Source organism: Marmota monax, unplaced genomic scaffold (assembly GCF_021218885.2).
Source record: "Marmota monax isolate L192 unplaced genomic scaffold, Marmota_monax_Labrador192_F-V1.1 WCK01_AAM20220418_F8-fsc00100, whole genome shotgun sequence".
Classification (NCBI taxonomy): domain Eukaryota; kingdom Metazoa; phylum Chordata; class Mammalia; order Rodentia; family Sciuridae; genus Marmota; species Marmota monax.
This window is the reverse complement of record NW_026693872.1, coordinates 4215599-4241298: the sequence shown is the minus strand read 5'-3', so window position 1 is coordinate 4241298 and position 25700 is coordinate 4215599. Positions and strand designations below refer to the sequence as shown.

General features: G+C 40.6%; 1 protein-coding gene and 1 long non-coding RNA gene across 5 annotated transcripts in view; one reads left to right on the top strand and one right to left on the bottom strand.

Moving 5' to 3' along the window:
* The window catches only part of Dgkg (diacylglycerol kinase gamma), a 211850-nt gene that overhangs the window by 1666 nt on the left and 184484 nt on the right, over nt 1–25700 (bottom strand). For 3 of the 4 annotated variants that reach the window (XM_046462616.2, XM_058585082.1, XM_058585083.1), the window contains 2 exons: nt 23636–23696; nt 9822–12131 (listed from right to left, as the gene is read on the bottom strand). In XM_046462616.2, the coding sequence (XP_046318572.1) occupies nt 12033–12131; nt 23636–23696 (160 nt within the window). In that variant the 3' untranslated portion in view covers nt 9822–12032. Of the gene's footprint in view, nt 1–4256; nt 4499–9821; nt 12132–23635; nt 23697–25700 lie in introns of all 4 variants that reach the window. The other variant, XM_058585080.1, reaches the window with a different exon arrangement.
* LOC131424879 (uncharacterized) lies at nt 12348–16341 on the top strand. The gene is made up of 2 exons (XR_009228485.1): nt 12348–12675; nt 13795–16341. It is a non-coding gene; the product is annotated as an uncharacterized LOC131424879 (long non-coding RNA).

Genomic DNA, 25700 nt, shown 5'->3' with positions numbered 1-25700 from the left:
GATGGTCTGTTAGAAACTGTGACTGCAGCAGGGCTCTACTAATGAGCTTTCATTTGTTTTGTTATTTTACAGAAACCAAACACACTGAGTCTATTATTTTTATACTAATATCCTCGTGGTATGAGATATTCAACTATGTCATTAAAATTTCCAACCATGCTGTACCCATAAAGTACCCTATGCCTGTGATGTGACTCAAGAGGTAGAGAAGGAGCATAGTAGTGAACAGAGGGATTTCAGTTGGACACTGAGGACAGCTGTCTATGGGAGAAGCTGTGAGATACAGCCTGAAGCTGGGCTCTGGAGTGTGTCCTCTGATCTTTCCTGGGCCTTTTAAGCACAGGTATGCTGGAGGTAGCAAAGTGGGCAGATGTTTCTTTAAAATCCCTTCTGATCTTCTGGATTTTTGTTTTGTTTTGTTTTGTATGAACACTCTACACAAACAGACAAAAATCATGGGGGCTACGAAGAGTGAAGAGAAACATCATGAAAATAAAAGGAAAAGTGGAAGAAATCATTTTTCAGGGTGGGTAAGGGTAGGAAAAGATAGAGAAGAGATGAGACATGTTAAGAGATTAGGGCACAGTGCCTGGCAAATAAACATTGTTTAAAAACAAATTATTTGTTGATGAATCAATGAGTGCATGCGTGAATCATTCTATCCAGCCTCATTCTACATATGGAAAAAGCACAATATAGTCTTAGTGGCCCAAGTCCCTATTGTTAATTGGTGTCATTATAGAAACTAGAGTTGGCCCTACTGCTCAATGCTGAGCAGAGGGAGAAGGACAGGTTTCCCCACCCACTGCTGTGGGTGGGAAGTGCCTCGGAACACAGCTGTGAAACTGAGGAAGGAGAAAGGGTGAAGGCTGTGACCTTGTGTCCTCCTTGACAGAGCGGCAGGGCTGCTAGGCCCAAGGTAACTGAGTGGGTCATACAGCACTGAACAGGGCCTCAAGGTCTTCCTGCTTCCTTTCCTTTCTCCAGTGGCAGAAGAGTCAAATCCTGACACAAAACTTCTCCTTCTCTTCTTGGAGGCCTTGTGAAAATATCCACTGAATTTGGAGGTTGGCTCATGGATACCTTGCTTTCTCTCATTCTGCACCTCTCTGAGTTTCCTGAGTAGTTTCCAGAAGTTTCTTTCCTCCTTCAAGAAAATGTAGTTTGGGAATGGATGGGAATTCTCACCAAATCAACTGGAGGCAGGATCCATTTCCTGCAGAGAACCTGCCTTTGAGACATTTCTTCCTCTGTGGAAAGACTGAAATTCCCATCTATTTTGCTTTTCCCTTTGCCTTAGTCCTGCTGACAGACATCTTGGAAAGGACCCTGGAGCTGGAGTCCTCTGAGATGCTAAGGAGCCTTGGCCTTCAGGCTCCCCGTTTCCCCCTCTTTTCTCTCATTGCTTCTCTGCAGTGACCCCAAAAGGGATGGCCCTGTAACGGACAACAGCTGACTAAAGGTGGGGGCTTGACACATTCAAATGAATTTTGTGTTTTGAGTTCCCAATTTCCCCCTCAGGAAGTTGTGCCCAATGGAATCACTGGGAAATAGGAGAAAACACTGTGCTTTCTCCTTCCTGCTACAAAATGACTGATTAGCAAGGGTGCAAATAGGCCTCTCTGTTCTAAACAGATAGAGAGAGAGAGAAAAAAAAAAAAAAGAATCACACTGCCTAAGCAAGGCAAATGCAAGTGTGTGGAGACCCAGCCTGCCATCCGTCTCGGGAAGACCTGCCAAGAGCTCTTATATAAGCTCCAGTGAGCTCATGTGTTTTCATGCCCATCAGCAGATCCTGAGCTTCAGGGGCAGGGGTTAGATAGGAGGTGGGAGCTTAGAAGAGATGTGTTCTTATGAAGAGGGGGTACTCTGGGAAGAAAACATGTTATCACACTCAGGATAATGAAAGCGATTTTCCTCTCTGTGCCAGTCAATGTAGACTTTCATTCCTCATGGTGTCCATGTGAGGAAAGCAAAGACATTGCTGGATCTCATGAATCCCATGGTGTGGGGGCAGCCGTGGGAGAGGTGGGGTATTTAATGAGAAAAGGAATGCAGATGTGCACTTGGGGTATGGATGAGAAAGGTTTCCTCCTTATATTTGAGGAATCAGATGAGCCTAGTGAGGTCCACCATTCACAGGCTGAGAGTCAGGCTTTGATTGAGTATCAGGTCTTGGTCTCCAGTTGATGGTGCTATCTAGGCTATGCTCAAATGGGAAACTTTTATTTCATTTATTGACCGAGGCAGGCTGAACATTTTGGAACCTACTGTCACTGGTGTCACCTGCTTCCCTTTCATGGGCAGAATCACTAAGCCATTGGATCTCTGAGAACAAATTAACCAACCACCTTACCCACTATCTTGTCCAGAACACCTGCAGTCAGCTCACTCTCGTCCCTGGGGCAAGCATGGCTTATACTTTGTGTATTGAAAATCATCTCTGCATAAATGAGCCAAGACTTTTCAACTAGGCTTCCCAGACATTCTCTCGGGGGTTGATATACTTCTAGTTCAGCTGTGCCCCAGCGGAGGGGGAGGATCTGTCTGTATATCTCAGCAGCCGACTCCCTCCCCCAGTCTAGTTTCATAATCTTCACATGATGAGGTGATAACTATCTGTGTTTTATATGAATAAATGAACCTGTAGATATGATGTTCTATTGTTCTAAGCTTTTCAAAATAATATGGTGCCCAGTCACTCAGTACCTAACACTGTAAGCAATTTTTGTTTCAGAAATAAGAACGTGATTTTTTTCAGGTGAATTTGTAATGCCTTTAAGTATTTCACATTTTTCTCTTGGCATGATTAATGCTTATAACATTGTCTAATGATTTTTGAGAATTTAGTGAATATGCCATTTACTTTCCTCTTTCCAGCTCAACCAGGACTATTTTGAATACAGCTAAGATCTTCCTTGGGTTCCACTCAAAACTTTCTCCTCATGAATGATTGGGTGATACCTTGATCAATATCTATTTATTTCATTCCCAACTTGATTCCGTCAGTTGGGAAATAACTGAGCTCATATGCACAACACCTTGAATTCTCCTCTAGCAACACGGATGATACGTACAATCTTTTAAAGCTTAAGAAAGGATCTTCCCCACCCATGAGGAATGGAGGAATAAATCTGACCAAACTTCCCTGTGTACAAATATGAAAACACCAAGGTGAATTACACCTTTATGTATATCCATAATGCACTAATTTAAAAAGACATAAATAAATAGAAGAAAAATCACTAGAATAGAGGAAAGGAAGAGAGGAAGGGAGGAGGGAAGGAAAAGGCAAAGTATTGGGGACTGAAGTGGAACAAATTATATTCCATGGCTTGCATTAATTATGTGAAAATGAACTCTAATATTATTTATAACTAAAATGAACTCATAAAAATTACTTTAAAAAGGGAAGAATCTCTCATGGTGAGGCATGCTGGAATATTTTGGTGTGAGATGTCATGATACCTATCATTTACCTTCAAAATTTTCAGTCAGAAAAAAATAAAAGATGAAATAGGTATGGCAAATGTTAATAATTGTTAAATCTAAATGATGGGTACATACTCAAGGTTCTACTTTTTAGTATATTTGAACTTGTTCATAAAAAAGAAATTATTTCCAGATGTTCCAGTTCCAAGGCGTATGTTCAGCCTGTAGAGCTGTTAAGAGGCAGTCAGGGAGTAGATGTGGGGGTGAAGGTTGATGAAGATTACCTTAATGCCTAGGAGCAGAAGGGTATAAAGGTAGTGAATCCCAAATAGCAGGTCAGTGACACCCTCTATTATTAACACCTCATGAAAATTTGGTCCTCTGAGTTAAAAGATCTAGTGCTCAATCCTTTTACCTCAGGGATGTTGGGGAGAGAGGAAATATTCACCAGGAAAACTTTTCTTGAAGATCATGTCATATTTTGGCTAATGATTGGTGGTATCAGTTTTCTTTAAAAAATAAAAAAAGACAAAAAAAAAGTTCATTAATCACTTGGCAGGTACTATTGTGTAGCCAGCCCCTCAACAGAAAATGTAGACTTTCTGGAAATTTCTTCTGGATTGCCATTTATTTATTTAGGGTTTTAAAATTCCTTTTCTATTATCTAAGGTAAAAAGAAATTACCATTTTTATCATCCCTCCTTTTGTCATTCTTCCTAAGCCTCCATTTTTAAAAGAATTTCATTTGTTTCGAGAGGAAAAAATGTTCAATTTTTCGCATTGCTCCAGAGGCAGTCTTTTTTTAATCCCAAATCATGACTCACCCAACAGATTTGTAAAAGGACACTTCAAATCTTCATTCCACCTTTAGATATCAGTTACTGAATTCTAATGTCTGACTGCCTGAACTCTTTTCATTGCCCTTGATCTTTACTACATCTCCGTGAATCTTTAATGCTGTGTGAATACTTGATCCAGATGAATTCTTCACTGGGTATCCATTCTTGGCCATTTCTTCTCTGAGTAGTCTTAGGACACACTCCAGTTGGTATCTGGGAGTGAGGACCTAAGAGGAAGGGAGGAGAGAAGGTGCACATGGGCCTTCTGATGCCCATAACTGCTTTTCTCCTGCTCCTGGGTGCCCCTGCATCCACTCACAAGAGTGCTATTTTTTCCTCTCCAGGTCCATGGAAGAGGGAAGAGAGGGACTTGGGTGTCAAGTTTGAGAGAAAGTAAGCCACACACAGGGTTATGGTTTTGGGGTCGTAAACCTGTCACGGTGCTTGAAGCTCAGGGGAATCATTAATGGCACCGCAGGCACCAACACAGGCTTTGAAGACAGCTACTGACAGATCTGAATCTGCTACTATGAGATGTGCCCTGTTTCTCTCTGTGTCCTCCCTTGTCAAATAGGGAGCCATATAGCACCAACCAACTTCACAAGGTTCTTGTGAAGTTCCACAGTGGTTATAAAAGGAATGGACTTTAACTAGATACTAAATGATAGCTGTTATTTAATAACAATTTCATGAATACCTGGATGTTTCTGTTTTGCCATCAGCTCAACTGTAAGATCTTTCTTTTGGATTTCTCAGTCCTTCCCGCCCGCCCGGCAATTTTGGACGTAGTGCTCATGTTCACCCTCCTTGTCCAAATCAATCTTCTAAACCATCCAGTGCTCTCTCTCTTTTCATCTCATGAATCTGTACCTTATTATGCTGATCTCTTACTGTGTTGCTACTCCACTTCTGTACTGCCCTTTTTCTCTTTGTCATTTCCGACCTGATCTGTAAGAAGTGGAAGGCAAATATTTCTGCCTTTCGGTATAAGCTGAATTTCATATTTTCTGAATCATGAAGCTGCCCTCCATGTGACCTAGAAAGCCCTTTGATGATCCATATTTAGCTGTATCCATCACTCAACAGATGTCTGGGTAAAGGCCCCCGTGAGCTCCCTCTACATCCTGTGGTTTCAAGTTCCTGAGTTGTTACTTAAAAGCTTTCATCCCCCTGCCCCCCCCCCCCATTCAGGGTGGAAGGACAGATACCTGCTTTAGCTATTCATTCATTTGGTCCTTTAGCAAATATTTACTTGCTACCTACTACATGCTTGATTCTGGGCTAGATGTTATCCTCTTTTGCTTCCAAATTGCATTTTTCTAATTTGACCCATTTGTAATAGTCCTTCATAGTTTCTGTTTATTCTTCTAGATTCTCCAATTAACATTCAATGAAACAGTCTTTTCTATCTGCAGTGTTTCCTGACCCCTGGGAGATGGCTTAATGGTAAACTCTAATGCCTTGCTATAAAGCACCTGCTGTTACATCTGCAGACTTCAGGACAATCTAGGTGCCTCATGGTTCTAAGGCAGTTTAATTATCAGATGAGGCTGCAGGACTCTGCTTGGCATCCTGCACCACGGTGCAGGACAAAATGGTGGCAAGGGTAGAATGCCCAGCAAGCTAAGTAGGTAATTCCCAATACCTCTTAAGTTTTCTGGGTCCCTGGTTCCCACAGAGATGCCCATGTGGAATGATGCTGCTCTGCTTTTTGAGCTCTCTGGATCTTCCATTAGATAGCATCTCTTGGCATCTGAAAGGCAGCCTCCCATTCTGTTCTCCTGTGGAACACAGATGGCCCAGCCCACGCCTATCACTAATGAGGATCACATGCAAAGCCTCCTTGCTGGAGGCTCCCTTCAACAACCCAGAGCTCCTTCCCCAAGCTGGCTGGTCACTGTTGGCCATGGTATTTAAGCCAGAGAAGACTGTTGGCTGTTCTCCCACTCACAGAGCTGAACAACAACAACAACATGTATTAGGTAGGTGCTGGGAAATAGGTCCCACTCTGGCAGAACCTGAAGACATTGAAGATTAAGGGATAGCTGCCAACTGGATAGCAAGGGTGAGGTTTGGGGATCCAGCTGTCTATGGAGGCTGTTGAGTTTAAATATGAACAAGCACTGGAAGTTCTTCAGTAGGAAGATGATTAGATGACTCCACAGAGGTGGAACAGATAGGATATAGATTGTCTATGCCACGTAACTTCACCTAGGATGTTAGTAGGGTTGGAAAAATTATATAAGAATGTTAATGGCACCAAAATATAGTAGAAAAAGAATAGATTTTGATGCCAGAAAGATGTGTCAAGTCCTGATTGTACTGCTTGCTCTCTGTTGGACAAGATATTTCCCCTTTCTATGCATTAATTCCTTTATCTATGAAATAAGTACAGTAGGCTGTTCTGAGTATTAAAAGGGATAGTACATGAAAAGACCTTGACATAGTAACTGGCACCTAGAAAGCAATGAATGGGAATTCCCTTTCTGTTTTTTTTTTTTTTTAATGGGAGGGGGGTGCTGAGGATAGAACCCAGGGCCTTGTGCATGCAAGGCAAGCACTCTACCAACTGAGCTATATCCCCAACCCCAGGAATTCCCTTTCTTATCTCCCTTTCCTGTTTTATCTCTATAACAAAATGTCCAAATACATTCTCCAATATGGCAGAACATGAAGTTGAACTAAAAACAATGGCTCCAAGTGAACGTCTGTGTGATTGTGCAATCCAAGTTTTACTTAAAACTTGGTTACTATTTGAGGTGTGGGAGAATTTCTCTTTCCTTGCCATTGCAAGTCTGATCTAGGTCTTATATTTGTGAGGGGAAAAGACTTTCAAACTGCTCATATGGATCTCCAATTAGGAATGTAAAATCTTTTTTTTTTGTCTTAATACTATAATCCATTCTTCAACTCTTAGAGCTGTCAAGGAGAGCTATCACCAGCTGCCCTTGAGGGTACCAGAGTCTGGTCAGTCCTGCCATATATAAGCCTGGTCTAACTGGTCAGTACCCACTGATTTAGAAATCTCTCTTAATTTTTTTTTTTTATTATTTCAGTCAGGTGATACCAAGGATTGCTATTTAAAAGGAATTAATAGACTTAACACTGACCTAACCTACAGAAACAGTTTCAACAGCTTTTGGGGCAAGATTAGGACAATTACTGCTTGCTCCCCACTCAATCAGGTCAAGGCTTTTCCTGTAAGAGCATGTGGCTGCTCATTCCCACTTAAAGGCAGACCTTTCACCTCAGCCAGCCCCAAGAGCAGTCATTCAATGGAACAAAATTTCACCCTCTATACCTGGATTCTTTAGATGTGGTTCTGTTCTCTGGAGCTATACAGATGTCTCAGTTGTCATGTTTCCCCTTTAATGCACCCCTCCCCCCGACCTTCTGCCCTTCTCTGCAGTCTTTTCCCCATTTAAGGAACAAAATATCCAGATTCATCATTCTTGCTTGAAGATGTGTAGAGAGGAACAATAAAAATATAGACAATCACATAGAAAAAAAACAAGGAAGAGAAGCTGGAGTGGTGGCTCAGTGGTAGAGTGCTTGCCTAGCATGTATGAGGCACTGGGTTCTATCCGTGGTACCACATAAAAACAAATTAATGTATCCACCTAAAACTAAAGATACATAAATAAATAAATATTAAAAAAAAACAAGGAAGAGGTCTTAGTTGGGTGCAGTGACACTTGCCTGTACTCCCAGTGTGGGAGACCAAGCCTGGAAATGTAGTGATAAACATCTTAAACAAGCAAACAAACAAGCAAGCAAACACAAAATACCCAGTGTCTTTGATGGAGAGTTCTTGTCCTGGAAAAATACTTGCATGTGCCCATTTCCACTGATAACTAACAATACTACTACCACTACCAGTGAAAAATGGTGGTGTTTTCTACTCTACAGATGTTGAGAGTCAAAGAATGTCCTGGTCTTTCCTGTGAATTCTCAACATCTCTGTATCTCCTGGAAGGGATCTAGTATCGACCATAGACCTCTTTCTTCATGGAACACTTTATGGATACTAGAGTTTTGAGATGCATTCTAGGAAATTATGGTTTCAGATATACTGTAAGGACTGAGACTAGATGTTTGACATGACTTCAATCTTAGGCTAGACTGACTGATTACTGTTGGATACTGAAATTGGTGGCTCATATGGATCTTTCCTTCCTTGGAGAGTTGGTAGGCTCTTCTTCCTTCCCCTTAGGGTTAGCATCAGGTACCCACCTGCCTGGGAGTGTTGAGGTATAGGTCTGTGACATAGGGAATCTGGGAATCTAGATACTTCCCCTCCCCAGGATTCTATTTTTGTGGATCCCGATTGTGGCAGTGTTGTACGGAAGGCACAGCCTCGTTGGGACAGGAGGTAACTGAGAATTTTGGCCAAGAAGAGAGGGGGCTAGAGATGGGAAAAGTTGATGCAATTATTTTTGGCAGGAGTTGGAACCAAAGCAGCAGGAGAGTGTAAGTTTTAAGCCTCTCTGGCAAAGTAACTTCCTAATCTGTCACTGAGTATGTGTAAAAAAGTGATTAGTGGGTCTCTATATTTATCATGATTACTCACAAATATGTAATTTACATAATATATACAGCACATTAAGTACTATGTCACCTTATATAATGTGCATATGTATAATGTATATGCATGTTACGTAACGCCAGTCTGGAGGCTCTTCCCGGTTCTGCCAAGTATTTCCTAATTTATTTGGCAATTTTAACGTATCTTTTCCATCTGTGGAAAGAACTCTCTTAAGAGGAACTGGTCTCTGACCTGAATATAATCATCCTGCTAAGTCTACCTCCACTTTCAATTCACTGGGGAAACCCCACAAAGACCAAGGCATAATGAGACGCAGCTCCCAGCCCACTGGTCCAGGGATAACACAAAGTACTGAAGATTTCCTGTTTCACTGTTTTTATTGCTAGTGGGGTGGAAGCATGAAGGCAGGTGAGAACATGTCTGCAGCATGGTAAGAATCAGAATAAGACAAGAAATAAGAGACTGGGCTCTTCCCTGACTACCTGTATGGCTTTGGAAGTCACTAAACCTCATCAAGCCCCCTTCTCCTCATTAGGATTGAGATAATAATACCTTCTCTGCTAACCTCGGAATTTTCTGTGGGGGTCGCTACAATGAGGCACTACTCCACAATAAGAAACCAGTCATGTTGTTTAAAAGATGATTTGCAAGGCAAGATTTAACAGCAACACAAGACTTGCTAAGGCTACCACATCAGAAGCGCAATTCCACTCAAGTTCTTTATACTCTGTGCCTCTAAGGAGGATTGGGGTACATCTCTCAAGCAACATTAAAGTCCTGTGCACTAGGGTAAAGCAGGTAGGAGCCAATTCTGCATGGTCCCTTTGTGACTTGTGAGACTCTGAGAATCTATTTCACCTGTCGATGGTGCCATGTCTCAACACCTCAATCTTGGGGAATGAGGGCTGAAACATACACAAAAACTTCTGTAAATGTCTCAGAATCAATGACCCTAAACCTGAACCTGCCTCACTTTCAGAATCAAGTTGCTTCCAAGATAGTACCTGTAGTCATTCTGGAGCTTGTTGGTCACACCACATAGGATTCCATCAGTAAGGATATTCTTCAGGTGACCTGCTCTTCCCCTTGCTCAGCATTTCTGCACTGTTATTTGAGCAGAATGGTCTCATATCTCAGTCCAAGATGGTCCTAGAAGATTACTTCCTTCAGAGGTGGGCTCCATTTGTGCACACAATCTTAATATTGTCTTCCTTGTCCAAAGCTCCTGGCCCAATGCAAGGAGATTAAAAGCAGCTCATTGGAATGATGTCAAGTAGCTCATGTTTTCTCTTGAGAAATCTGAGAGAATGGAAGTCCCAGTGAGCTAATGGGTAGAGGAACTGTTGTTTTCCACCGATGAAGTGCTGCATAGTTGCCCTTAGGAAGGGGAGGTAATGCTGGAGCCAGGTGAATGAAGCCCACTGAGCTCTGCTGACACCCCTCTGTCCTGGCTGGCAGCACCTTGCAGAAGGTGCCTCAGTCCTGCTTGTGACTTTTCCTGCAGCCAAAGTGTTTCCAAATGAAGGGATTCTGGTGACCATGATGAGGAGATATGTGGAGGGTTCAATGTGATGATCTGTCTCATGTCTTCAACTTCAGACCAACTTCTCTTCAGGTTAGGTCAGAGAGAACTTTTGAAGCACACCAAGGCCCCGATCTATCACCTGGGGTTGTCCCATCCAAACATATGCTGCATGCTCATTTTCCCCTGGCACCCTGGATCCAAGTGGAATCACTTCTCAGAGACCAGAAATGACCCTATTCCCAGCTGTGTGAGTTCTTTCCTCTAGTAATTGTCTTCTTAGTGGCACCTACTCTCAAAACACATTAGCCAAGAGACCATGGAGCTGTCTCTTCACTTTTCTCTATTTCCTTATCTCACAAATGGGAGAGTAAACCTGCCCAGCATGTCTTTCATGGCTGTTTTGATGATCCAGAACAGGAGAGTTCTCTTCACGATAAGGACATCCTTCCATTTCCCTTAAACATTATGATCAGCATGAGGAAAGGTGTTGACAATGAAATGGTGGAAGGTTCCTTTCCCGCTTTCTATTCCCATATTACCTGTGTTTATTTCCAATCAGAAAAAGTCCAGCTGTAAATAAATATTTATATGTTATATATAAATATATATGCTACATATATACACACATAAGACCATCAGAAGGTCCTTCAGATCAGAATCTGAGGGTGGGAAGTGCGGAGAGGTGATGGGAACTGCCTGATGGACTGTCTTCCTGTCCCCAGCACAGTCCTGTCCTCTCATCTTCTCTGACTTTGGGAAATAGTCCACCACCAGGGCTTGGAACTCAACAGGAAACACGCTTTGGCTCAGGAAGAAAAGAAACTGGGGGTGTTTTTTTTTTCTTTCCCTTTTTACACAATATTATGACACCAGTTTAAAAAATAAATCCCAGTTTCTCCACTTTCCCTCCCAGGTGTTCACAGAACTAAGAAAATAAATACCACATCTAAGGCACGCTGCACAGGCAGCTCAGGGGGCTCTTGGAGCCGTCTCTAAACAAACACCCAGCCACCAGGAGAAGGCTTGGGGAAATGAACAAGTGCCCACCAATGGGGTAGAGAACCTAGGAATGGAAACACAGCTTTCCACAGCCTTTCTGCCTTCTCAGCAAGTCTGGGGAGAAGCTGTCGCTCAAAGGACAACCAAGAGACCATCGAGCGCCTGCTGAGCCCTGCCAAGGATTATGTGCAGAGAGCGCGAGGCTGATGTGTCTCTGTACAGAAGGACCTTTGTGCAAGTTCTCTGGAACGGAGCTCTTTCCCTCGACCACATCCGATCTCATCTCACCATAGCAGGAAACCTGCAGCCTGCTCCTCACGAGCAGCGAGCGACTGTGAGGAAACTTGTAGAGCTGGTGAAAAGAAAGAGATTTCTCCTTCAGTCTCAGAAAGTTCTCCCCAAGGGCTGTGGGAATTTGGAGGTCGCTGCATGAGCCAACCCACCCTGGTGGGCCTAAGTCTTTTCAAAATGTTCTGGGCACTGGCTCTGTTAGAAATGTATCCATTTTTTTTAATAAACTGTATAGAAGGTAAAGTTTTCTTCCAGAAGGGTGGTTTTGCTTCCACTAATTAGAGAAGTGTGTGTGTGTTTGTGTGTGTGCGCATGTTTGTGTAAGTGTGTGTGTGTGTGTGTGCATGTAGTTACAGTCTCTTGTTTTCTCTCTTGGGTTAGCTGGCGTTTGGCACACTGTTTAGTCTTTTGAACGGCTCTTCCTCCTCAGTGAAAAGAAGCTGCTCTTCTGGGGAGGCCCCATCATCATGGGTGCTTGGTTCTTGTGAGTAATTTTAATCTAAAAGCAAAGAGGCAGAAAAGAATTAGTGGCAATGCAAATTCTAGCAGCCTAAGGGAGAACGAGTTGCAGAGAGGAAAGGAGGCCAGCTTTGGACTGGAAGGAGCCCCATGCAGAAGGACAACTGTCCTTGAACGGCTTCAAAATTGGCAACTTGACCCTGACTGGGCCTGGAGCTTGGCACTGCTGGAAGTGAGGGGCGGAAACACTGGGGAGAGACAGGTGTGAGCTTCCCACGTGGTGATCAGCTCGCACCTGTCTTGTGTCCTTTCTATTCATAGACTGTCAGAATGTCACAGCCGGAGGAGACCTGAGGGACCTTCTCATTCAACCCCTCTGTTAGATAGATAAGAAATGGGAGCCCAGGACTTCATGGGGTCTTAGATTAGCCTAAGTTCATGCATGGAGGAGCAGAACAGCCAAAGCCCAATTCTTCAAATTCCCAGCCTCCACTCCTGCCTGGGCAGCGGACAGACTCCGCCAGCTGACCTGGAGGCTTCCGTTTGACCTCTGACCAAGCAACACCATATGGACAAGTTCCCAAGTGAGTTCTTTAGGTGTTTTTCTCATAGCTTCTGGGGAAGACCCTACTCTTTTAAAAATATTTAAAAAAATTTTTAGGATTTATACTTTTTTTTTTCTCCTGTGTAAACTGTAAGTCAATCAGAAGTAAAAGATTGATTCTCATTTGTGTCTTTCTTCTCACCCTTATCCTCAGGGCATGGCTTCAAAATGTTTAATCCCTATTTGAATGTGGCCTTGTGACACTGCTACCTTATTTATCTACATTATTAGTCCATCAACAACATTTATCAAGTATGACACATGTTCAGAGTGAGCAGATGACATGGGGACAGGAAGCAACTTAGAATTCAAAGACCTGTGTTTGGGTCCCAGAAGTTCTACTTCTTTGCTGTAAAACTTGAGACAAATCCTTTAACTGTCAGAGCCAATACTTGCTGAACTATAAAATGAGGATAAACCATTTGTCCTATTTTTTTCCCCACAAAGATCATAGGATAGACTGTCAATGAAAGTCCATTGTAAACTTTAAAATGGAAAGCAGTGGTTAGTTGAATACATATTTTCGTGTATTGGTGAAGAAGGAGAAAAATGGACGTCAAAAGAAACGGAATCTATGAGCCCACGAATCTATGAACCCAATCTTGTGGTTTTGACCACATTAGTGGAAATGACAGTGTGACCACAGAAACAGAATTCTTGAAGTCAGAGACAATCTGTAAACAAGCTTCAATTAATGTAGGATAAACCAAGCTATGTCAAAAAGAAGTTAGGGGAGGAATGAGAGGGAGTCTGATAGGAACAATTAGGGAGAAACTGTACTATTTGAAGGAATGGAAGGAAATGAATTGGTGAAAAGAGAAAGAGAAGCACTGGGTAGAGAAACCACCTGTGAACAGGTTGAGTAGGGGCCAGAGTATGGGAAATGTGGTCAGGGATACAGTGGGGCAGGCGGTTGGGAGAGGATTTTAAGGGTGAGGTGGCAGGGTTGGGTTCATGTGAGGTAATAAGAAAGCATGAAAGATAGTTGAAGAAGAACATGATGAGAAAGGGGTTCAAGGGAAATTTTCAACAGCTGTTGTCAGAAAGAGCTCAAGTGGGAATGTCTGGCTAAGCCAGGTTTATGTTTATAAATTTCCAGGCAGAGAAGGAAAGGATGCAACCGAAGGCGTGGCGGACATTAGCATAGCCTGGTGATGGAAGCAGAAATGGTCCTCGGGTTGGCTTCCCCAACCTGGAGACTTCAAAGGGGAGCGAGTCCTGTTCTGTAGCAGTCATCAGAGGAGCAAACCAAGAATCCATCAGGCACTATTTTCTGTTGTATGTCTCATTGTGGGCATTATGATTGTTCCAGAATTCATGCAAGTAAGGCATATAAGGGGAACTCGCACAACACTTATGAGTGGCATGCAATTTAGCAATCCCAGATGAGAGTGATTTGTAGCACATTCCCTTGGGGGTATCTCACTTTTGGGCTCCTGTGCCCCTTGAGGGGAAGGACTTCAGCTTCCATGCCTTGTCATTTCCTGAGCCAGGGAAAAGCCTGCTCAGAGAACAGGCTGTGCAAGTCCTGACTGATGAACCGGACCAAGAGGAAAAATGGTGTGTCCTGGAGAGAGCTCTGCTTGGGGCCAGAGCAGCTGCTGGTGCACCGCCTACATGTCCTGCTGGTGGAGTCCTTTTTTTTTTTTTAGATGATATAAGACCTTTGCTTCTCCTTTCTGTGCCTATAGCTAAGCTATGTGCTTGCTTGTTAGCACCTCTAAGGCAAAGAGGGGGAAGTGAAACTCAAATCCCTCCCATTTGGTTTTTTAGCAGCGTTGACAAATGTTTTGATAGGGTAGGAGTTTGTACTTCTTGGGTAACAATGATATTTTGGTCAGATTTGTGGATTCTACTAGTATAGATAACTGAGAGAAGGATGAGAACATACCCTCATTTTGGGTCAAAGAGATGTCAGTCTTTTACTCCCAAGTAGGAAGGGCTAGTGGGTAAAACAGATCAGATCCCACTTTAAGAGGCAGTTTGGCATGGTTAAACTATTCAACCCATGACAGAAAAAGAGCAGCCCACATTTTTGTAGTTAAAACCCAAACCTCTTTGGTAATTGGTCGGGTCAGGAAAATAATCTCCATGATTTTCTAAAGAGTCATTCATAGCACTCACAGCTTCAGACAAGCCCTAAGGACAGCAACCCCATGTTGCTAGTTTTCTGCTCTATTACAGAGAGAATTGATCCAGCAGACTCTTGCATGATAAAAATTCACAAAATTACCTCAGCCTATAATAGAGTAAAATTTCAAACCTCACAAGTGTTGGAAGTTGACTTGGTTGGGGGAGCATTTTCTATAAATCAACACATTTTTTATTACTTCAGAAGAAGCAATAAACTAAGGGACCTCTTCCTGAATGTTGCCCTCTTGGGGTGAATGATTCAGATCACACCTAATAAAATGGCCAATAACCCTAAGTGTGGATCCTTCCCAAATCAGGCTGGCAAGTGTCCTATGTCTGCCCTGATTTCTGCTGGAGACAATTAGAAGGCACAAAAAAATCTTGAAGGATTTGAAATAACCTTTGTGATATTTTAAAAAGTTAAGGTAATATTTCTTCTTAAAGTAGGTCTAGGGGAGGAGGAAAGGGTTGGTATCATCTTCCAGGTCTTGGCTATTTCTGGGTTCTCCAAGATCTTAGGACATCCTGCTTCATGAGAGTGTCTGCTGCCACCAGAGGCCTTCAAATTCAGCTGGACAATCAGGTTTCACAAGAGGTGGAGAAGAAGCATGGGATTTATTAAGTCAGTAATTTCAACTAGATTAGAGGTTTTCAAAGTGTGTTCCCTAGACCAACAGCATCTCCATTGCCTTGGAATGTGTTAGAAATGCAAATTCTCAGTCATCTAGACTCCTGGATTAAAACACAAATCTGGAATGTAGCCCAACCAACCATGTGGTGGCACATGCTAGTCAAATCCCAGTAGTTTGGGAGGCTGAGGCAGGAGGATTATGAGTTCAAAGCCAGCCTCAGTAACAGTGAGGCACTAAGTAACTCAGTGAGACCCTGTCTCTAAATAAAATACAAAACAGGGCTGGGATGTGGGTCAGTGGTCGAGTTCAATCCCTGGTACAGAAAAAAAAAATCTGGAAAGTAATCCAGTAATGTATACATTAAAACCCTTCAGGTTATACAGGTGCTTGCTGAACTTTGGGAATCAGTGGACTGAATAACTGCAGGTACTTTCAGCTTAGAGGTTCTACTGTCATCCAACTCTGGGAAGAGATTCTATATTTGAGACTCAAACTATGCCACCTAACTGGGATGGTGAAGAGATAATAGTGAAGAGATAATCTTACAGTACTGCAATTGTAAGACAAATTGTCTTAATAAATATATACTTTATGTCCATATATTTCTATGTATAAACAGATTTTTTAAAGACTTTAGGAAATATGGAAAAAGTTTAAAAATCAGAGGTAATAATTATTAACTTCTTTGTATATTGCTTTTAGTTTCTATGCCTATGTGTTTTTAATAAAACTGAAATCAGTTTCTTAATTGTATTTTTATTTAACGTTATTTTGTAAGCATTTCCAATATCAGTGGATATTTAATTTTAAAGATTTTATTCATACTTTATGTATATATGTATTTTTGTGGTGCTAGAGAATAAACCCAGGGCTTTCATATACTAAGCATGTGCTCTACCACTGAGTTATTTATTAAATATGAATTTTCAACAGCTGAAAATAATTCCATTTGATGAATCTCACATAGCTTATTTAAACCTCTTCTTTGAATATTGGGCTTTTAGGTAATTTCCATTTTTTTTGCTATGATGCATGAAATATAAATTTACATACATCAATGTCTGTATTACATTTAGACTAAATTCCTACAAATATATGAACAATTTTTAAAGGGTGAAAGTAAATGAACAGACTCAGTATGCATTACTATTTATAATGGTTTAATGATTCTTCTTCTTCTCCTTCTTCCCCTCCTCCTCTCTCTCCCCTCTTCCTCCTCCTCCTCCTCCTCCTCCTCCTCCGAGTACTAGGGTTTTAACCAGGGATGCTTAATCACTGAGCCACATCACCAGCCCTTTTTATTTTGAGACAAGGTCTCACTAGGTTGCTTATAGTCTTGCTAAATTGCTGAGGCTGGCTTTGAACTCCCCATCCTCCTGCCTCAGCTTCCCAAGCTGCTGGGATTACAGGTGAGCGCCACTGTACCTGGTTTGTAATGGTTGTTCTTGATGCATGGCTCTGGATGCTTTTTAGAATGGCAGCACCAGTTTGTACTCTTGCTAACTGAGTGTATTGGTCTTACCACACCCTTGATAGCAATAAATATTTTCTTACTAAATAGTAAGTGAATAGTAAGCGAAACTTTCTATTCTTATTTCTTGCTAAATAGTAAGTGAAACATGGCATGACTTTCCTCACTGTTAATTTGAAAATCATTCTGTCTTTGGATGCTAAATGTTATTTCATTGATTTAATAGCCCATGAGACTTCTTCTGTGAATTATTAGTTCACAACTGCATTGTTAGTATTTTTTTTTCCTGCTAAGCACTAGTTTCTTTATACCTTATAGAAATTGATCTGCTCTTTGATATTGCTATTGCAAACATTTTGTTCTTAGTCTTTTAAATACTTATACTGATTCTTGATGTGTAGGATTTAAAACTGGTTAATAATAAAAAAAGTCACTTTTTCTTTACAAAAGCCATGTCCATGGAATAATTATGATCATCTATTGTCCCCATAGCTAGTGACTTAGAAACTTTTTTGTTTTGTTTTTGTTTTTCAAATATAATTTGAAGTGAAAGGTTGGCACATAATATTTTCACAAACAGGCAATTGCTTGAAAATCATATGTTGAAACAGTCATTCCCTTCTAATTAGTTCCATTATCTTTATTTTTCCTTCATTGGTTTTATATATACAGGACTTCTTAGAGTTTCTTCTATATTATTAATTTCCCTACACAATCTAGTAACAAGAGTATATTATTCAAATTATTATGACTTTATAATTATTTTAATATTTTACTAAAAGTCTTTTCTTGAAGTTCTTTTATCAAATGCCTTAGGATCTGTCAAGTTAAAAAAATGTTGGAGGAATGGAGGAACTTTAGATAGGGCAAAGTGGAGGAAGGGAAAGAGTGGGGGCAGGGGGTAGGAAAGACGGTGGAATGAAATGGATATCATTACCCCAAGTACATGTATGAAGACACGAATGATGTGACTCTACTTTGTGTATCCCCAGAGACATGAAAATTGTGCTCTATATGTGTATTATGAATTGACATGCATTCTGCTGTCATATATAACAAATTAGAATTAATAAATACATTTTTTAAAAACATTGGAATCTCTGTTTAGGGGCCTAAGTTGTTTATATGTTCATTTATTTTTTATTAGTTGAGTTTTATAAGTGTCTTCATCCACTTTCCACAATGCGGTTTAATACTTTAGGTCTTTGTTGTTGCTATTATGACATTTTAAGCTTTTTCTGTTATATTCTTTGGATTGGTTATTGCTAGTGTATAGGAAAGATATTAATTTTGTCTATTTTTCTATAGAACTTCATCAAAATAATTTATCCTGTTAGGTTTTTGGTTGATTCTGTCAGATTTCTATATACATACACATATCACCTACAAAGGATGTCAGGTTTTGCTCTTTTTTCAAATAGTTATATTTCTTTTCAATTTCATATCCATTGCATTGACTACAACTTCCAAACAACATTAGCATACATATCTTATCCATGATTTTGTCTATTGTTTTATTAGGAAGTAAAATAAATGCATATTGGGTAAAAATATCTAATATATACATATTTGGCACTCAGAATTAAACCCATGGGCACTCTGATTTTAAAAGATTAAAAATCAGAAATGTTGAATATAATTGAATAGCTTCAGGTCATCTATTTATATTATCATGTAATTTTTCTATCTAAACTAATAGAAGACTTCATTTATTCCTTTAAAATGCTTTGAGGGGGGTTGGGGGTATGTCTAATTGCAGAAGCTTGATTAGTGGTATGTGTGAGGCTCTGGGTTCGATTCTCAGCACCGCATATAAACAAATAATTGGAATAAAGGTCCATCAACAACTTAAAAATACATATTAAAAAATATGCTCTGAGGGGCGAATGATTCTTTTAAAATATTGTTCAATTCTATCTATCAACATGTGTACTAACATTTTTATATCACATTCATACCTGAGATTTGTCTGTAGTTTTCTGTTTTTAAATATAATTTTTGTTAGGTGATTGTATCTGTCTCCATTTCATACAATGGAATGGATAGCTTTCTGTCTTTGTATGTACTTTGGGATACTTTACCTAAATATACATATTTCCTAATGGAGTTCAGCAGTATGGCCATTTGAGATCATTTTATATGTAATTCTTTGAAAGCATTTCCCATTTTTTAATGGTTACCAATATTTTCCTTCATTTTGTTAAGATGTTCATAGTCATTAGAATTAAGGTGATTAGCTGGTGGCGCATGCCTGTAATGTCAGTGACTTGGGAGGCTGAGGCAGGAGGATCACAAGTTCAAAGCCAGCCTCAGCAATTTAGTGAGGCCCTAATCAACTTAGTGACACCATGTTTCTAAATAAAATATAAAAAAGGGCTCAGTGGTTGAGCACCCCGTGTTCAATCCCTAGTGCCAAAAAAGGATGATTATATACATTATTTTAAAATAGAGCCATTGCCCCATTTATAGTTAGATTTTATATAGTTAGATTATTTATTTTATATAGATTTTATATAGTTAGATTATTTATTTTTTACATTTGAATATCACTGCTCTCTGATTTTTCTTTTTTAAAAATTAGATTTTCAAACGTTTGACATGTTTAAGGAGTTAGTTCTAGGCTTTCTTTTCTTTTTTCCCATAACAGGGATTGAACATAGGGGCACTCAACCACTGAGCCATATCCCCAGCCCTTTTTATATTTTATTTAGAGATAGGGTCTTGCTAAGTTTCTTAGGACCTCACTTAGTTGCTGAGGCTGGCTTTGAACTTGTGATCCTCCTGTGTTGGCCTCCCAAATTGCTGGGATTACAAGGTGTGTGTTCCAGCACCCGGTTGGTTTTCCTATTTTTAAAATTATTTAATTTCCATTTTTGTCATTTTCTTTCTTCTGCTTTTCTTAATTTTGTTTTATTATTGTTATTCTAATTTGGGGACTATTTATCATATTTTTTCTTTTTATATGATAAAAGTAGATGAGGCTTTGAATTTACCAAATATAGTTTAGGCTATGTTCTATAAGGTTTGAACAATAGCCTTCTTATTTTTATAATTTTTTTGATAGTCAATAATGAAATCCGATCGAAAATTGTTCTTTAGAAGAATTTTAAGTTTCCGCAAGACTGGATTTTTGTTTATTCATTTAATCCTCTATTAGTAATCTCCAGCTTTATTGCTTTTTGATTAAAGAAAATGACCTTCATAATTTCTGAACCTGGATTTCATAGTTTTTTGGGGGCGAGGGGGGGTGGGATGCTGGTAAACTAGTTTGTGATCTATTTGGCAAATAGTCTATCTATCCTTGAAAAAATATGTCATTTAAATTATAGGTTACAGAGTTATTCAAATTATGTATTACTTATTTTAGCTATTTTAACTTAGAGACAAACAAATGTTTTAAATTCTCTTAATAACTTTATTGCTATCAATTTCTCCTTATATCTTTTTTCTTAGCAGCATATATTTTAATTCTGTGGTTAAATATCTAAGATTTTAGGACCACTATATCTGGTAAATGAGTTTCTTTGTTTTGAGAAAGGCTCTCATTATGTTTCTCATGATGTTCTCAAACTTCTGGGCTCAAGTGATTCTCTCACCTCAGCTTCCTGAGTAGCTGTGATTATAGCCTTACAGCACCCTGCCCAAATTTTTTTTCAATGTATTTTTTAATCAAATAAATAATGTCTTTTGTTATTCCATTTAGTGTTTTTGGCATGTTGGAAACATCAATAGTTCTTATATTTAATTTCTCTACACTTGATAAAGGATGTGTGTGTGTGTGTGTGTGTGTGTGTGTATCCTTTTGTTTTAGGTATATCTGTTGTAGGGAAATTCATTTGGATTTTATTTTATTTTATTGTGGTACTGGGGGTTGAACCCAGAGCTTTTTACATGTTGGACAAGCACTTCACCACTGAGCTACATCCACTACCCTTTTTGTATTTTATTTTGAGACAGGGAATTGCTAAGTTGCTGAGGCTGGCCTAGAACTTTCAATCTTCCTGCCTTGGCCTCCAGAATCATGGGGATTACAGGTGCGTACTACGGTATTTGACTTGGATGTTAATTTTCAACCCAAAGTAAAGATATTAGTTTATTAATAGGGGACCTTAACCTTTTTTTAAAAAAATCAATATTGATATATTTAATCTTAATCTCTTTCATCTTACTTCAAAAAAATTTAAATGTTTGTTATCTTGTTTCTATGTTTTGCTATATTGATAAGGCTTTTATATTTTAAATTCTCTCAGCTTTGAAAGGTATATGTTCTGTTTTTAGTTTCATTAGTGCATGTCTAGTTATTAAATTTTCTTTCTGATTTATATAATTATCAAAGTAAAAAGAGACAATGAGAAATTAAGCATATTTTTACTGTCCTTTTAACAATGTCACCCATGTACTTTTATTTACTATAACCCTAGGTTTGGGATGCAGGTTATTAATGTTTACATTATGCATCTTCTCTTTGAGGAATGAGTTTTGCTATCTGCATTCATGAGCATGACCATATTTGCTTTTTAGACTTAATTTCAACTTAACCTGTTTCAAAGAGCCAAAATTTCTTTTGTGCTGTGATGTTCTCATGTTAAACTTTTAATTTTGAATCACTTCTTTGCTGGTGTGTGCCTTCAAGAAAACGTTTCAACAAGGGATGCATTTGTTTGAACCTTTCAATTTTCAGAATGACTTTGTTATCCTTTGTTATGAACTCAACTGTGTCCCCCTCAAATTACAATGTTGAAGCTCTCACCCCCAGCGTAACTATATTTGTACACAAGGCCTTTAAGCAGGTAACTAATGTTAAATGAGGTCACAAGGATGGGGCCCCAATCCAATAAAACTGGTGTCCTTATGAGAAGAGGAAGAGATGACAGAGTACACACAGAGGAAAGGTTGTATCAAGATACAGGCAGCTGCTGCAAGTCAGGGAGTCTGCAAGTCAGAAAGTTACCTGCCTGTAACTTAACCTTGGCTTTCCAAACTCCATAACTATGAGAAAATACATTTTTGTCATTTAACGCACCTGTTCATGGTATTCTGCTGGGGCCACTGGAGCAGACTAACATGTTTTCCCACATTGATTTCTGGACTTCACACCATACCATCACAGAGTCACGATTGTTTTCACAGTAAGCTGTGCTTGCTCAAGGGTTAAAAGTGGCATGGAGGGAGCGCGGGGATTGGGATGGGGATGGGAGACGTGTTTGGCCATTAAAAAACAAAACAAAAACAAAAAAACAGTGCTTGGATTCAGAGGAATGACAACTCAGTTTTCAGATATCGTTGAACCAAGTGGGAGAGGGTTTGATTTCTTCTTTGTTTTTCTTTCCTTCTTTTTTCTTCATGAGGAATCAGGAAAAGCTTGAATAAATTGTTTTAAACTTAACTCCAGGGCTAGGGATATAGTTCAGTTGGTAGAGTGCTTGCTTCGCATGCACAGGCCCTGGGTTCAATCCCCAGCACCACCAAAAAAAAAAAAAAAAAACAAAACAAAACAACAACAACAAAAAACTCAACTCCATCATAATGATAAATAGTAAAATTCCCTCTATCCTTTCCATTCCAGCAAGGTGGGATGCTATTATTGCTATTATTAGTTTTTGCTATGTGTTTTCATCTTTTTTGTTAGTCTTCATAAGACTGAGGCAAGATTGTGCAAAGAACGTTCTATTTTTGTAGAAATTTCTATTTTAAACCTTTCCAGGAGATGCTATTTCTTCTCAGTTGGCTCATGAAAACCCTCTCTCTAAAAGAAGACGACAACCCAATGTTCTGAAGGGCTCAAAAGGGGTTACCAAGGTATCTGAGGAAGCTTAGAAACACATGTTTTGTCTTTCGTGAGAGTTGCATATTTGTGATCATACTGAGGTTAATAATAGCCCTACAGAGGCCCTGAAGACCGGGATAATGGTTTCTCTTCCCCCATGGAATTTCCAACAGTCTCCAGTGGAGAATGAACCAAGAAGGAAGGAGGCCTGGCTCATGCAGAAGTGCTGCATGGAGAGCTGGGGGGGGGGTGTACAGCCAGGGAAGGGGGCTGCTCCCTCTGTTCATTTGTGGTGCCCTTTATTGATCATTCAATGCATTATTGTGCAGCTATTACATATCAGGCACTCTGCTAGGAGTTAGGTGACCATGCCATAAACAAAGTAGGTAACTTGCAGGTAACCTTTTGGTGGAGTTTCCAGGAAGGTCCTCAGATGGTAGGTGCACCTGTGGGGAAGCACACCTGTGCACTGTCACTGTGAGGATTCTCCCCACTGGTCACAGAGATTGAGGGAAGGTCCCAGGGCAAGAGTGCAGATTGGGCTTCTACCTAAGAGTCTTTCTAACAATCAGACTTGCCTGCCAGCAGGACAATCCCCAGGTAAGTTCCCTGCCACTGGGACAGTTCAAGCTGAGGCTGTCAAGGTACCATGGGTGAAGCCTCAAGATTTGTCACGTAGATCTGTAACCTTCTTGGAGATGGGTCTGCATCTTGTTCTGTTTTGTATCTGGTGCCTCACAGTGCCTGGTGCACAGCAGGCATTCAGTAAATGTTTGGCAGGTGATGAGTGGATGGGTGAATAAAGTGGAAAAGGACTACACTAAGTCTTTCAAATTCCCCTCATCTCTGAGATGCAGTGATTTCATATCAAGTCATTGCCCAAATGGGGGTCAAAAATCAAGCTCACACCCCTGTCTCCAAGACTGGCAAAACTCACCGTGCAACATGGCTGCATCCAGGGCTCTCCATCCACTTGCATGGGCAGCAGCTTGTTAGTCCTAGAATCCCGAAAACCAAGATAACACAGTGAGCTTCTCAGAGCTGGAGAATCAGTGTGGTTCCCATAGGGGAAAAAGAAGTGGGAAGACCTTTATTGGTCCACCTATCAGTGGTTTTCTAAGACTCTCTGAAGCAACTTGTTAAAATGGAACCCTGAGCTCCACTCAGGGACTTTTTTGGCAGGTCTGGGGCCAGGTGAGGAGGTCCTCACTTTTAGAAGCACTAGTGGGTGATTGTGTTGCCTTGGTCATAGGAACCCACTTTGAGAAACACTGACATGCATGAGCAATAAAAGCCACAGAAGTCTGGGAAACAGTGGCCAGAAACAGAGCAGAACCAATGCTAGGTAGTAGACCCTCCTAAGTCCAGCAGTTAACCAGAGGGCCAGCACTGCATGCCAAAAAACCCGGCTCTGGAAATGGAAAGGCCTGGTTTCTATGCTGAGTGAGTGGTTGCATAATGTCCATGAGGTAACGTCTCCAAGCTGCACAGGACACAGCTCAGGCCTGAGTGTATACTGCCTTGTATTTGATCCTGAACAACAGTATGACCTGGGGTTGCCATGGAATGTGGATCTGGCTTAACTGGAACAAAGGCATCCAGGAATACAGTTCCCAAGGATAGAAGTACAGAGAGGATAGAGGTAGATGGGGGTGGGGGTTAGGGGGAGTGTTGCTTTCTTGCTTAGCACAAGGCTTTTTTGGTATATAGATTTTTTTTTATTTTGTGGGGGTGGGTTCCAGGGATTTAACTCAGGGACCCTCGGTCACTGAGCCACATCTCCAGCCCTATTTTGTATTTTATTTAGAGACAGGGTCTCACTGAGTTGCTTTGCTGAGGCTGGCTTTGAACTTGAGATCCTCCTGTCTCAGCCTCCTGAGCTGCTGGGATTAGAGGCATATACCACCATGCCTGGTGATTCTTGAAAGACAGATATGAGATCCTCTCACTTATCCTGTAAGGCTCTGAACTCAAACTCCATTACCTTTGGGAGGAAAGGTGGCCCTTTGGAGGCCATTGGTTGGGGTGATGAGATCAGATAACCCCCACTCTCTAGGAAGCCCTCACCTGGATTTGGCATCTGTCTTGTTTTTGAAATTAGGAAATGAGAGGGGCAAAGGCATTTTGGTGTAATGACTCTCTGACTGGCCTTGAGGATATTTAATAATAAAAACAATAAATATAATAGTAAAAACAAATAGTTAGCCTGTAACCCCAGTGGTTCAAGAGGCTGAGACAGGAAGATTGTGAATTCAAAGCCAGCCTCAGCAAAAGCGAAGCATTAAGCAACTCAGTGAGACCCTGTCTCTAAATAAGGTATAAAATAGGGCTGGGGATGTGACTCAGTGGTCAAGTGCCCCGAGTTCCATCCCTGGTGCCCCTGTTTGCCACCCCTCCCCAAAATAATCTGAGGAAAAAGTGGCATTTTGGCACTTAGGGTTTAAGAGGGGAGCTGGGAAATGCGTAGGAGGATGGGGTCTCCTGTCTTGCCCTCTCTGTTTCTATCTGGAAATAGATCTACTAAATATGAAGAAAACCTTCACACTTTTTTATTCTCCAGGGATCAAGTATTCTCAGTGGTCTACATAAGTCATGACCTCGATGAGTTGACAGACTGGACCCACTCAGTATTAGAGACCCGGAGAGTGGACAGGGCTAGAGAGATTAGTCTGGAAAACAGGGTGCCCAATAGGACAACAGCTCAAAAGTAACAGAAAGGGAAGACAAAGATAAACATGAAGAAAAGGGGAAAGTGTGGGGCGGGGTTGTGGCTCAGTGGTAGAGTGCTAGCCTAGCATGGGCGGGATCCAGGTTCGATCCTCAGTACCACATAAAAATAAAGGCATTGTGTTGTGTCCATCTACACCTAAAAAAATAAATATTAAAAATAAAGAAAAGGGGAAAATGGAACAGACCCTCAGCTAAGAAAATCAGGGAAGTAGCTGAGAGATTCAAGGTAGGGCCACCATCAGAGTTCCCCCAAATGTGCTCTGATGACACTC